The sequence below is a fragment of the Oncorhynchus mykiss genome, unplaced genomic scaffold (genome assembly GCF_013265735.2).
Source record: "Oncorhynchus mykiss isolate Arlee unplaced genomic scaffold, USDA_OmykA_1.1 un_scaffold_188, whole genome shotgun sequence".
Lineage (NCBI taxonomy): Eukaryota > Metazoa > Chordata > Actinopteri > Salmoniformes > Salmonidae > Oncorhynchus > Oncorhynchus mykiss.
In genome coordinates, this window is record NW_023493674.1 from 603543 (window position 1) to 617856 (window position 14314).

Below are 14314 nucleotides of genomic sequence, written 5' to 3' on the forward strand. Positions count from 1 at the left end.
ATGTCAGCTAGTCAACGAGTGGGTTGAAGTTGAGGAAATTATTGGAGCTAATCTTCAGTCAAAATGAGTTCGTTCGCGGGTCGCATGAAGGAGTATCCCAACATGTCGCTGGATCGGTTTGACAGGGAGAATCTACATGCAAGGGCTTATTTTTTATCTCACTGCCACAAAGGTAAAGAAAGACTCTTTGAGATACAGTGAGAGCCAAACAGCAGTTAGCTAAAGATAACTAGCCAGTATGTGCTCTTAACTGGCACACAGTGGACATGTAACTAGCTAACGTTAGCTCTACTTACATCATGTATTTTCTGCAGATCACATGAAGGGGCTGAAGGGGCCTCAATTGAAAAGAAAGCTGAAATTCAGGTGATATCACGTTTTATTTTGATGGTGTGAAAGTTCAGTGAAACAAAGGATGGCTAACTGATGTTGAAGGTCTAACGTTACTGTCTTTGTTCATTTGTTCCAGTCTGACAGTCAAACTGTACTGTTCATTTGTTCCAGTCTGACAGTCAAACTGTACTGTTCATTTGTAACTAAGGAACTGTTGCTGAGCAATCCAAAATATGCCTTCTGGAAAGATCACATAGTAAGTAGTTAATTTTCAAAAATCTTAGTTATGGACCTATTGCTAGGCAAAGTTTGTTTTGTATAATTTTGATGTGCTTCTGTTTGTCTAGGTTGCTTTGGAACTGGAGAGTCCCACACTAATCACTTTAATAGACGAGGCTTCAGGAGAGGTACGACACCGGTTCATCATTACAACATATAGAGAGAGGGTCATAAGGGCTGATCGCTGTTATTTTGCTATATGACTGACTCTTTGATGACTGATATTGTGTGTGGGTGTGTGTCCACAGAGAGAAGAACTTGTGGTTACTCTGCTTCCTGCAGGTCACTGTCCAGGCTCGGTCATGTGAGTATTGTGTGTGCGTGCATCTATGTGTGCTTATGTGGTATCACCTAGCTTGTGTTTGTGGTATCACCTAGCTTGTGTGTGTTTCTGGTAATATGACGTATCACCTAGCTTGTGTGTGTTAGTTAGACTTGGGCTCTGAGCCTCGCGGGGGTGCATGCTACGCCACTGTTTCTAACTATCATTTCCCTAGCTAAGATGTACTGACTAAATGATCTCAGGGGTGCAACTCAATATTACAAAGGTGAGTGTACAAACAATAAGAACACCTTCCTAATATTGAGTTGCCTCCCCCCCCAATTTGTTGGGGCGTGGACACTACAAGATGTCAAAAGCTTTCCACAGGGAAATTGACCAATGATTCCCACAGTTGTGTCAAGTTGGCTGGATGTCCTCTGGGTGGTGGACCATTCTTGATACACAAAGGAAACTGTTGAGTGTGAGAAACCCAGCAACGTTGCAGTTCTTGACTCAAACTGCTGCGCTTGGCACCTACTATCATATGCCATTCAAAGGCACTTAAATCTCTTGTCTTGCCCATTCACCCTCTGAATGGCACACATACACAATCCATGTCTCATTTATCTCAAGGCTTAAAAATCCTTCTTTAACATGTCTCCTCCCCTTCATCAACACTGATTGAAATGGATTTAACAAAGTGACAGTAATACGGGATCATAGCTTTCACCTGGTCAGTCTGTCATGGAAAGAGCAGGTGTTCTTAATGTTTTGTGTGAAGGCGCACCGGTTTGCGTCAAGAACAGTTTCCCGTGTGTATCAAGAACTAGTACTGTGTTATTTGTATATATTAGTACCAGTCAAAAGTTTGGACACCTACTCATTCAAGGGGTTCTCTTTATTTTTACTATTTTATACATTGTAAAATAGTGAAGACATCAAAACTATGAAATAACATGTTAAACAAATCAAAATATATATTTTAGATTCTTCAAAGTAACCACCCTTTGCCTTTGACAGATTTGCACACTCTTGGCATTCTCTCAACCAGCTTCACCTGGAATGCTTCTCCAACAGTCTTGAAGGAGTTCCCACATATGCTGAGCACTTGTTGGCTGCTTTTGCTTCACTCTGCAGTCCAACTCATCCCAAACCATCTCAATTGGGTTGAGGTCTGTTGATTGTGGAGGCCAGGTCATCTGATGCAGCACTCCATCACTCTCCTTCTTGGTCAAATAGCCCTTCCACAGCTTGGAGGTGTTTTGGGTCATTGCAAAGCACCATCACACCACCTCCTCCATGCTTCACGGTGGGAACCACACATGCGGAGATCATCCGTTCACCTACTCAGCGTCTCACAAAGACACGGCGGTTGGAACCAAAAATACAACATTTGGACTCATCAGCCCAAAGGACAGATTTCCACCAGTCTAATGTCCATTGCTTGTGTTTCTTGGCCCAAGCAAGTCTCTTCTTATTATTGATGTCATTTAGTAGTGGTTTCTTTGCAGCAATTCGACCACGAATGCCTGATTCGGGGCGGCAGGTAGCCTAGTGGTTAGTGTTGGGCCATTAACCGAAAGGTTGGTGGATTGAATCACCGAGCTGCCCCTGAACAAGGCAGTTAACCCACTGTTCCCCGATAGGCCGTCATTGTAAATAAGAAGTTGTTCTTAACTGACTTGCCTAGTTAAATAAAAATGAAAAAAATCACGTAGTCTCCTCTGAACAGTTGATGTTGAGATGTGTCTGTTACTTGAACTCTGAAGCATTTGTTTTGGCTGCAATTTCTGAGGCTGGTAACTCTAATGAACTTATCCTCTGCAGCAGAGGTAACTCTGGGTCTTCCTTTCCTGTGGTGGTCCTCATGAGAGCCAGTTTCATCATTGCGCTTGATGGTTTTTGCGTCTGCACTTGAAAAATGTTCAAAGTACTTTACATTTTCTGGATTGACTGACCTTCATGTCTTAAAGTAATGTCGATAATTTCTCTTTGCTCATTTGAAATGTTCTTGCCAAAATATGGACTCTTTTACCAAATAGGGCTATGTTCTGTATACCACCCCTACCTTTTCACAACACAACTGATTGGCTCAAATGCATTAACACTTAACAAGGCACACCTGTTGATTTAAATGGATTCCAGGTGACTACCTTATGAAACTGGTTGAGAGAATGCCAAGAGTGTGCAATGCTGTCATCAAGGCAAAGGGTGGCTACTTTGAAGAATCTCATATAATTTAACACTTTTTTGGTTTCTACATGATTCCATATGTGTTATTTCATAGTTTTGATGTCTTCACTATTATTCTACAATGTAGAAAATAGTAAAAATAAAGAAACCCTGGAATGAGTAGGTTTGTCAATTTTTTTACTGGCACTGAGATATACAGTGCCTTGCGAAAGTATTCGGCCCCCTTGAACTTTGCGACCTTTTGCCACATTTCAGGCTTCAAACATAAAGATATAAAACTGTATTTTTTTGTGAAGAATCAACAACAAGTGGGACACAATCATGAAGTGGAACAACATTTATTGGATATTTCAAACTTTTTTAACAAATCAAAAACTGAAAAATTGGGCGTGCAAAATTATTCAGCCCCCTTAAGTTAATACTTTGTAGCGCCACCTTTTGCTGCGATTACAGCTGTAAGTCGCTTGGGGTATGTCTCTATCAGTTTTGCACATCGAGAGACTGAAACTTTTTCCCATTCCTCCTTGCAAAACAGCTCGAGCTCAGTGAGGTTGGATGGAGAGCATTTGTGAACAGCAGTTTTCAGTTCTTTCCACAGATTCTCGATTGGATTCAGGTCTGGACTTTGACTTGGCCATTCTAACACCTGGATATGTTTATTTTTGAACCATTCCATTGTAGATTTTGCTTTATGTTTTGGATCATTGTCTTGTTGGAAGACAAATCTCCGTCCCAGTCTCAGGTCTTTTGCAGACTCCATCAGGTTTTCTTCCAGAATGGTCTGTATTTGGCCCCATCCATCTTCCCATCAATTTTAACCATCTTCCCTGTCCCTGCTGAAGAAAAGCAGGCCCAAACCATGATGCTGCCACCACCATGTTTGACAGTGGGGATGGTGTGTTCAGCTGTGTTGCTTTTACGCCAAACATAACGTTTTGCATTGTTGCCAAACAGTTCAATTTTGGTTTCATCTGACCAGAGCACCTTCTTCCACATGTTTGGTGTGTCTCCCAGGTGGCTTGTGGCAAACTTTAAACAACACTTTTTATGGATATCTTTAAGAAATGGCTTTCTTGCCACTCTTCCATAAAGGCCAGATTTGTGCAATATACGACTGATTGTTGTCCTATGGACAGAGTCTCCCACCTCAGCTGTAGATCTCTGCAGTTCATCCAGAGTGATCATGGGCCTCTTGGCTGCATCTCTGATCAGTCTTCTCCTTGTATGAGCTGAAGGTTTAGAGGGACGGCCAGGTCTTGGTAGATTTGCAGTGGTCTGATACTCCTTCCATTTCAATATTATCGCTTGCACAGTGCTCCTTGGGATGTTTAAAGCTTGGGAAATCTTTTTGTATCCAAATCCGGCTTTAAACTTCTTCACAACAGTATCTCGGACCTGCCTGGTGTGTTCCTTGTTCTTCATGATGCTCTCTGCGCTTTTAACGGACCTCTGAGACTATCACAGTGCAGGTGCATTTATACGGAGACTTGATTACACACAGGTGGATTGTATTTATCATCATTAGTCATTTAGGTCAACATTGGATCATTCAGAGATCCTCACTGAACTTCTGGAGAGAGTTTGCTGCACTGAAAGTAGAGGGGCTGAATAATTTTGCACGCCCAATTTTTCAGTTTTTGATTTGTTAAAAAAGTTTGAAATATCCAATAAATGTCGTTCCACTTCATGATTGTGTCCCACTTGTTGTTGATTCTTCACAAAAAAAGACAGTTTTATATCTTTATGTTTGAAGCCTGAAATGTGGCAAAAGTTCGCAAAGTTCAAGGGGGCCGAATACTTTCGCAAGGCACTGTATATTCATTCATTCATTCGTACCGTATACCCCGTTATGGTACAGGAACGATATGAAGGTATGAAAATCTGTATATCTCCCAACCCTAGTTTGTTTGTGTGTAGGTTCTTGGTAGAGGGGGCCCAGGGTACAGTGTTGTACACAGGAGACTTCCGACTGGCGAAGGGAGACGCCTCCCGCATAGAACTCCTCCACTCTGGGAGCAGGTACACACACACACACGTACATACATATACATATACAGACATACATACATACACACACACACACACACACACACACACAGTGGAGCAAAAAAGTATTTAGTCAGCCACCAATTGTGCAAGTTCTCCCACTTAAAAAGATGAGAGGCCTGTAATTTTCATCATAGGTACACTTCAACAGGATCAGTCGTCCTGTAAGTAATATATATATTGCTCAAAAAAATAAAGGGAACACTAAAATAACACATCCTAGATCTGAATGAATGAAATATTCTGATTAAATACTTTTTTCTTTACATAGTTGAATGTGCTGACAACAAAATCACATAAAAATTATCAATGGAAATCAAATTTATCAACCCATGGAGGTCTGGATTTGGAGTCACTCTCAAAATTAAAGTGGAAAACCACACTACAGGCTGATCCAACTTTGATGTAATGTCCATAAAACAAGTCAAAATGAGGCTCAGTAGTGTGTGTGGCCTCCACGTGCCTGTATGACCTCCCTACAACGCCTGGGCATGCTCCTGATGAGGTGGCGGATGGTCTCCTGAGGGATCTCCTCCCAGACCTGGACTAAAGCATCCGCCAACTCCTGGACAGTCTGTGGTGCAACGTGGCGTTGGTGGATGGAGCGAGACATGAAGTGCTCAATTGGATTCAGGTCTGGGGAACGGGCGGGCCAGTCCATAGCATCAATGCCTTCCTCTTGCAGGAACTGCTGACACACTCCAGCCACATGAGGTCTAGCATTGTCTTGCATTAGGAGGAACCCAGGGCCAACCGCACCAGCATATAGTCTTACAAGGGGTCTGAGGATCTCATCTCGGTACCTAATGGCAGTCAGGCTACCTCTGGCGAGCACATGGAGGGCTGTGCGGCCCCCCAAAGAAATGCCACCCCACACCATGACTGACCCACCGCCAAACCGGTCATGCTGGAGGATGTTGCAGGCAGCAGAACGTTCTCCACGGCGTCTCCAGACTCTGTCACATGTGCTCAGTGTGAACCTGCTTTCATCTGTGAAGAGCACAGGGCGCCAGTGGCGAATTTGCCAATCTTGGTGTTCTCTGTCAAATGCCAAACGTCCTGCACGGTGTTGGGCTGTAAGCACAACCCCCACCTGTGGACGTCGGGCCCTCATACCACCCTCATGGAGTCTATTTCTGACCATTTGAGCAGGCACATGCACATTTGTGGCCTGCTGGAGATCATTTTGCAGGGCTCTGGCAGTGCTCCTCCTGCTCCTCCTTGCACAAAGGCGGAGGTAGCGGTCCTGTTGCTGGGTTGTTACCTTCCTACGGCCTCCTCCACGTCTCCTGATGTACTGGCCTGTCTCCTGGTAGCGCCTCCATGCTCTGGACACTACGCTGACAGACACAGCAAACCTTCTTGCCACAGCTCGCATTGATGTGCCATCCTGGATGAGCTGCACTACCTGAGCCACTTGTGTGGGTTGTAGACTCCGTCTCATGCTACCACTAGAGTGAAAGCACCGCCAGCATTCAAAAGTGACCAAAACATCAGCCAGGAAGCATAGGAACTGAGAAGTGGTCTGTGGTCCCCACCTGCAGAACCACTCCTTTATTGGGGGTGTCTTGCTAATTGCCTATAATTTCTACCTGTTGTCTATTCCATTTGCACAACAGCATGTGAAATTTATTGTCAATCAGTGTTGCTTCCTACGTGGACAGTTTGATTTCACAGAAGTGTGATTGACTTGGAGTTACATTGTGTTGTTTAAGTGTTCCCTTTATTTTTTTGAGCAGTGTATATTACTTACAGTATAACTACCAAATACTACTTATCATAGTACAATACATAGAACTCCTCCACTCTGGGAGAAGGTACACACATATACTACTTACAAAATTACGTAGGGGTCCAGATTGTAACAGACAAAATGACTACCAAATACTACATAGAAGTTTATCATATCAGAGCTGTGAAGTGGAGCAGAACATGCTGAGAGGAGTCTAGTGACAAAGTGCCATCCATCCTGTTTTCCCACCAGTTAGCTCTTGTTGTGTTAACCATTGCCAGTGTGCCTCCTTGCTGATTCCATCCATCCTGTTTTCCCACCAGTTAGCTCTTGTTGTGTTAACCATTGCCAGTGTGCCTCCTTGCTGATTCCATCCATCCTGTTTTCCCACCAGTTAGCTCTTGTTGTGTTAACCATTGCCAGTGTGCCTCCTTGCTGATTCCATCCATCCTGTTTTCCCACCAGTTAGCTCTTGTTGTGTTAACCATTGCCAGTGTGCCTCCTTGCTGATTCCATCCATCCTGTTTTCCCACCAGTTAGCTCTTGTTGTGTTAATCATTGCCAGTGTGCCTCCTTGCTGATTTGTAAGTGTTTATGCACTTGCCCACGTTAGTCATATTTAGTGGTTCTGCTAATGAAGTGTTTAGCTGCCGTGAGCTAGCTACTGCAGGCTTGCTAGATCAGCTTTCAGTGTCATATTATTTAGACATTTAGCCCTGTGTTTGTATAGGATAATGTCCCTCAGTACTTTGTTTATATACACTGTAATTATATAATGTACTTTATATGAATATTTCATTCCAAACTGTTTAGAAGTTTACATTTCAAGATCATTCAGTTGTGTGAGGCTCCCCTTTAATCAGTCACGTTGTATAGCCTAGTGTTGTATTGTCTTGTAGAGCATTACAGCAATGCTATTGAAGTCACGTTGTAGAGCATTAAGCTACTACAGCCATGCTATTGAAGTCATGTTGTAGAGCATTAAGCTACTACAGCCATGTTATTGAAGTCATGTTGTAGAGCATTAAGCTACTACAGCCATGCTATTGAAGTCACGTTGTAGAGCATTAAGCTACTACAGCCATGCTATTGAAGTCACGTTGTAGAGCATTAAGCTACTACAGCCATGCTATTGAAGTCACGTTGTAGAGCATTAAGCTACTACAGCCATGCTATTGAGGTCACGTTGTAGAGCATTAAGCTATTACAGCCATGCTATTGAAGTCACGTTGTAGAGCATTAAGCTACTACAGCCATGCTATTGAAGTCACGTTGTAGAGCATTAAGCTACTACAGCCATGCTATTGAAGTCACGTTGTAGAGCATTAAGCTACTACAGCCATGCTATTGAAGTCACGTTGTAGAGCATTAAGCTACTACAGCCATGCTATTGAAGTCACGTTGTAGAGCATTAAGCTACTACAGCCATGCTATTGAAGTCACGTTGTAGAGCATTAAGCTACTACAGCCATGCTATTGAAGTCACGTTGTAGAGCATTAAGCTACTACAGCCATGCTATTGAAGTCACGTTGTAGAGCATTAAGCTACTACAGCCATGCTATTGAAGTCACGTTGTAGAGCATTAAGCTACTACAGCCATGCTATTGAGGTCACGTTGTAGAGCATTAAGCTACTACAGCCATGCTATTGAAGTCACGTTGTAGAGCATTAAGCTACTACAGCCATGCTATTGAAGTCACGTTGTAGAGCATTAAGCTACTACAGCCATGCTATTGAAGTCACGTTGTAGAGCATTAAGCTACTACAGCCATGCTATTGAAGTCACGTTGTAGAGCATTAAGCTACTACAGCCATGCTATTGAAGTCGAATAGCCCCCGCGATATTCAACTTCTCAGGGAAGTTAGGAACCAATATTAACAGGCAATTAGGAAAGCAAAGGCTAGCCTTTTCAAACAGAAATTTGCATCCTGTAGCACAAACTCTAAAAAGTTCTGGGACACTATAAAGTCCATGGAGAATAAGAGCACCTCCTCCCAGCTGCCCACTGCACTGAGGCTAGGAAACACTGTCACCACCGATAAGTCCACAATAATTGAGAATTTCAATAAGCATTTTTCTACGGCTGGTCATGCTTTCCACCTGGCTACCCCAACCCCAGTCAACAGCCCTTCACCCCCCACAGCAACTTACCCAAACCTCCCCCATTTCTCCTACGCCCAAATCCAGACAGCTGATGTTCTGAAAGAGCTGCAAAATCTGGACCCCTACATATCAGCTGGGCTAGACAATCTGGACCCCTACAAATCAGCTGGGCTAGACAATCTGGACCCCTACAAATCAGCTGGGCTAGACAATCTGGACCCCTACAAATCAGCTGGGCTAGACAATCTGGACCCCTACAAATCAGCTGGGCTAGACAATCTGGACCCCTACAAATCAGCTGGGCTAGACAATCTGGACCCCTACAAATCAGCTGGGCTAGACAATCTGGACCCCTACATATCAGCTGGGCTAGACAATCTGGACCCTTACATATCAGCTGGGCTAGACAATCTGGACCCTTACAAATCAGCTGGGCTAGACAATCTGGACCCTTACAAATCAGCTGGGCTAGACAATCTGGACCCTTACAAATCAGCTGGGCTAGACAATCTGGACCCCTACAAATCAGCTGGGCTAGACAATCTGGACCCCTACAAATCAGCTGGGCTAGACAATCTGGACCCCTACAAATCAGCTGGGCCAGACAATCTGGACCCCTACAAATCAGCCGGGCTAGACAATCTGGACCCCTACAAATCAGCTGGGCTAGACAATCTGGACCCCTACAAATCAGCTGGGCTAGACAATCTGGACCCCTACAAATCAGCTGGGCCAGACAATCTGGACCCCTACAAATCAGCCGGGCTAGACAATCTGGACCCTCTCTTTCTAAAATTATCTGCCGCAATTATTGCAACCCCTATTACTAGCCTGTTCAACCTCTTTCGTATCGTCTGAGATCCCCAAAGATTGGAAAGCTGCTGCTGTCATCCCCCTCTTCAAAGGGGGTGAGACTCTAGACCCAAACTGCTACAGACCTATATCTATCCTACCCTGTCTAAGGTCTTCGAAAGCCAAGTTAATAAACAGATCACCGACCATTTTGAATTCCACCGTACCTTCTCCGCTATGCAATCTGGTTTCCGAGCTAGTCATGGGTGCACCTCAGCCACGCTCAAGGTCCTAAACGATATCATAACCGCCATCGATAACAGATATTACTGTGCAGCTGTATTCATCGACCTGGCCAAGGCTTTTGACTCCATCAATCACCACATTCTTATCGGCAGACTCAACAGCCTTGGTTTCTCAAAGTAAAACTAAATGCATGCTCTTCAACCGATCGCTGCCCGCACCTGCCCGCCCGTCCAGCATCACTACTCTGGACGGTTCTGACTTAGACAACTACAAATACCTAGGTGTCTGGTTAGACTGTAAACTCTCCTTCCAGACTCACATGGACAAAGGGGGTGTTGTTGGGGCTGTGTTTCTGGACCTAAGGAAGGCTTTTGATACTGTTAACCATGAGATTCTCATCACAAAATTGTCCAAGTTCAACTTTTCCCCCGATGCCTTGAGATGGATGAAATCATACCTTGAAGGCAGAGCTCAGTGTGTCAGAGTGAGCAATGAGCTGTCGCCCACTCTTAGCTATGATGTGGGAGTGCCCCAACGGTCAATACTGGGGCCCCTCCTGTTCAGCCTGTACATTAATGATCTGCCTTCTGTCTGTACTGGGTCTGAAGTTCAAATGTATGCAGATGATACAGTGATATGTGCATGCAAAGAGCAAACAACAAGCTGCACAAGAACTCACTACTGTAATGGTCCAGGTTACAAAGTGGCTTAGTGACTCGTGTTTGCATCTCAATGTGAAAAAAACTGTTTGCATGCTCTTCACAAATAGGGCAACAGATGCTACTGAGCCAGATGTCTGTGTGTCAGGGGAGAAGCTCCAGGTGGTTTCTGATTTTAAGTACCTTGGCATCATACTTGATTCCAACCTCTCTTTTAAAAAGCATGTGGAAAAGGTCATTCAAATAACCAAATTCAACCTAGATAATTTCTGATTTATATGAAATTGTTTGACTATAGCGGTAGCAAAACTGTACTTCACATCTATGATTCTTCCCCACTTAACATACTGTTTGACTAGTTGGGCCCAAGTTTGCTGTATTAAAACCTATTCAGTCTGTCTACAAACAGGCTCTCAAAGAGCTTGATAGGAAGCCCAATAGCCATCATCACTGTTACATCCTCAGAAAGCATGAGCTCCTGAGTTGGGAAAATCTTCTTGTGCAATACACCGACGCATGTCTTGTATTCAAGATCCTAAATGGCCTGGCTCCCCCCCCACTCAGTATGTTTGTTAAACAGAAAACCCAAACAATGGCAGCAGATCCACAAGGTCTACAATGAGGTGACTGTATAGTTCCCTTAAGGAAAAGCACCTTTAGTAAATCTGCATTCTCTGTGAGAGCTTCCCATGTCTGGAATACACTGCCTTCAGACACACAACTGCACCACATATCACACTTTCACAAAATGCATGAAGACATGGCTAAAGGTCAATCAGATTTGTGAACATAATCCCTAGCTGTGTGTTGCCGCTTTCCTTGTTGTCTGTAGCTTGTAGTGTGGAAACACTTAGTTGCTTTTATGAATTTTGTCTTGCTGGTTTTTGTTCTGTCTGTATGCTACGTCTTGCTTGTCCTATGTTGTTCTGTCTGTATGCTATGTCTTGCTTGCCCTATGTTGCTCTGCGTGTGCTATGTCTTGCTTGCCCTATGTTGCTCTGCGTGTGCTATGTCTTGCTTGCCCTATGTTGCTCTGCGTGTGCTATGTCTTGCTTGCCCTATGTTGCTCTGCGTGTGCTATGTCTTGCTTGCCCTATGTTGCTCTGCGTGTGCTATGTCTTGCTTGCCCTATGTTGCTCTGCGTGTGCTATGTCTTGCTTGCCCTATGTTGCTCTGCGTGTGCTATGTCTTGCTTGCCCTATGTTGCTCTGCGTGTGCTATGTCTTGCTTGCCCTATGTTGCTCTGCGTGTGCTATGTCTTGCTTGCCCTATGTTGCTCTGCGTGTGCTATGTCTTGCTTGCCCTATGTTGCTCTGCGTGTGCTATGTCTTGCTTGTCCTATGTTGCTCTGCGTGTGCTATGTCTTGCTTGCCCTATGTTGCTCTGCGTGTGCTATGTCTTGCTTGTCCTATGTTGCTCTGCGTGTGCTATGTCTTGCTTGTCCTATGTTGCTCTGCGTGTGCTATGTCTTGCTTGTCCTATGTTGCTCTGCGTGTGCTATGTCTTGCTTGCCCTATGTTGCTCTGCGTGTGCTATGTCTTGCTTGTCCTATGTTGCTCTGCGTGTGCTATGTCTTGCTTGTCCTATGTTGCTCTGCGTGTGCTATGTCTTGCTTGTCCTATGTTGCTCTGCGTGTGCTATGTCTTGCTTGCCCTATGTTGCTCTGCGTGTGCTATGTCTTGCTTGTCCTATGTTGCTCTGCGTGTGCTATGTCTTGCTTGTCCTATGTTGCTCTGTCTGTATGCTATGTCTTGCGTGTCCTATGTTGCTATTGTCTATATTGTAATTGTTTTTAATAACCTGCCCAGGGACTGCAGTTGAAAATGAGCCGTTTGGCTAAAACTGTCACTTTTACTGAAACGTTGATTAATGTGCACGGTCCCTGTAAAAATAAACTCAACCATTAAGCATCTCCAATCCAAAATGAAATCTAGAATCGGCTTCCTATTTCGCAACAAAGCATCCTTCACTCATGCTGCCGAACATACCCTCGTAAAACTGACCATCCTACCGATCCTCGACCTCGGCGATGTCATTTATAAAATAGCCTCCAACACTGTACTCAGCAAATTGGATGCAGTCTATCACAGTGCCATCCGTTTTGTCACCAAAGCCCCATATACTACCCACCACTGCGACCTGTATGCTCTCGTTGGCTGGCCCTCGCTTCATATTTGTTGCCAAACCCACTGGCTCCAGGTCATCTATAAGTCTTTGCTAGGTTAAGCCCCGCCTTATCTCAACTCACTCGTCACCATAGCAGCACCCACCTGTAGCACGCGCTCCAGCAGGTATATTTCACTGGTCACCCCCAAAGCCAATTCCTCCTTTGGCCGCCTTTCCTTCCAGTTCTCTGCTGCCAATGACTGGAACGAATTGAAAAAGTCACTGAAGCTGGAGACCCATATCTCCCTCAATAGCTTTAAGCACCAGCTGTCAGAGCAGATCACTACACCTGTACAGAGACCATCTGTAAATAGCCCACACAACTACCTCATCCCATATTGTTATTTTCTTTGCTCCTTTGCACCCCAGTATCTTTACTTGCACATCTATCACTCCAGTGTTAATGCTAAATTGTTATGACTTCACCGCTATGGCCAATTTATTGCCTTCCCTCTCTAATCTTACCTCAGTTGCACACACTGTATGTATATAGATTTTTTTTCTATTGTGTTATTGACTGTACGTTTTGTTTATTCCATGTGTAACACTGTGTTGTTGTTTGTGTGGCACTGCTTTGCTTTATCTTGGCCAGGTCGCAGTTGTAAATGAGAAGTTGTTCTCAACTGGCCTACCTTGGCATGGGCCAACACAGGGCCTAAGGAAAGTATTCAGACCCCTTCATTTTTTCCACATTTTGTTAAATGTATCTAATCCATTTTAGAATGTTTCCTCACATTAATCGATACACAATACCCCATAATTACAAAGCCAAAAGTTGTTAATTTTAGCAAATGTATTAAAAGTAAACAAATAACTTATTTACGTAAGTATTCAGACCCTTTGCTCTGAGACTCAAAATACTGTAGAGCTCAGGTGCATCCTGTTTTTATTGATCATCCTTGATGTTTCTACAACTTGATTGGAATCCACCTGTGCTAAATTCAATTGATAGACAGGTGTGTGCCTTTCCAAATCATGTCCTATGTAAGGTTCCACAGTTGATAGGTAGAGCAAAACCCAAGCCATGAGGTTGAAGGAATCCTCCGTAGAGCTTCGAGACAGGATTGTGTCGAGGCACAGATCTGGGGAAAGGTACCAAAAAATATCTGCAGTATTAAAGGTACCCAAGAACACCGTGGTCTCCATCATTCTTAAATGAAAGAAGTTTGGAACCACCAAGACGCTTCCTAGAGCTGGCCGCCCAGTCAGGGAGGTGACCAAGAACCCGATGGTCGCTCTGACAGAGCTCCAGAGTTCCTCTTTGGAGATGGGTTAACCTTCCAGAAGGACAACCATCTCTGCAGCACTCCACCAATCAGGCCTTTATGGTAGAGTGGACAGACTTTCTAAAACAGTTGTTACACTAAGATTTTTATTTTATTTTATAATTATCCTCAGTAAAAGGCACGACAGCACGCTTGAAGTTTGCCAAAAGGCACCTAAAGGATTCTCAGACCATGAGAAACAAGATTGAACTCTTTGGCCTGAATGCCAAGTGTCA

General features: G+C 44.1%; 1 protein-coding gene across 3 annotated transcripts in view; it reads left to right on the plus strand.

Moving 5' to 3' along the window:
* LOC110510957 (protein artemis) overlaps positions 1 to 14314 on the plus strand; it is a 27643-nt gene continuing 13329 nt past the window's right edge. The window contains exons 1-6 of one of the 3 annotated variants that reach the window (XM_036972639.1): positions 1 to 172; positions 315 to 366; positions 542 to 589; positions 681 to 740; positions 861 to 916; positions 4985 to 5086. In XM_036972639.1, the coding sequence (XP_036828534.1) occupies positions 915 to 916; positions 4985 to 5086 (104 nt within the window). In that variant the 5' untranslated portion in view covers positions 1 to 172; positions 315 to 366; positions 542 to 589; positions 681 to 740; positions 861 to 914. Of the gene's footprint in view, positions 173 to 314; positions 367 to 469; positions 590 to 680; positions 741 to 860; positions 917 to 4984; positions 5087 to 14314 lie in introns of all 3 variants that reach the window. The other 2 variants (XM_036972638.1, XM_036972640.1) reach the window with 2 other exon arrangements.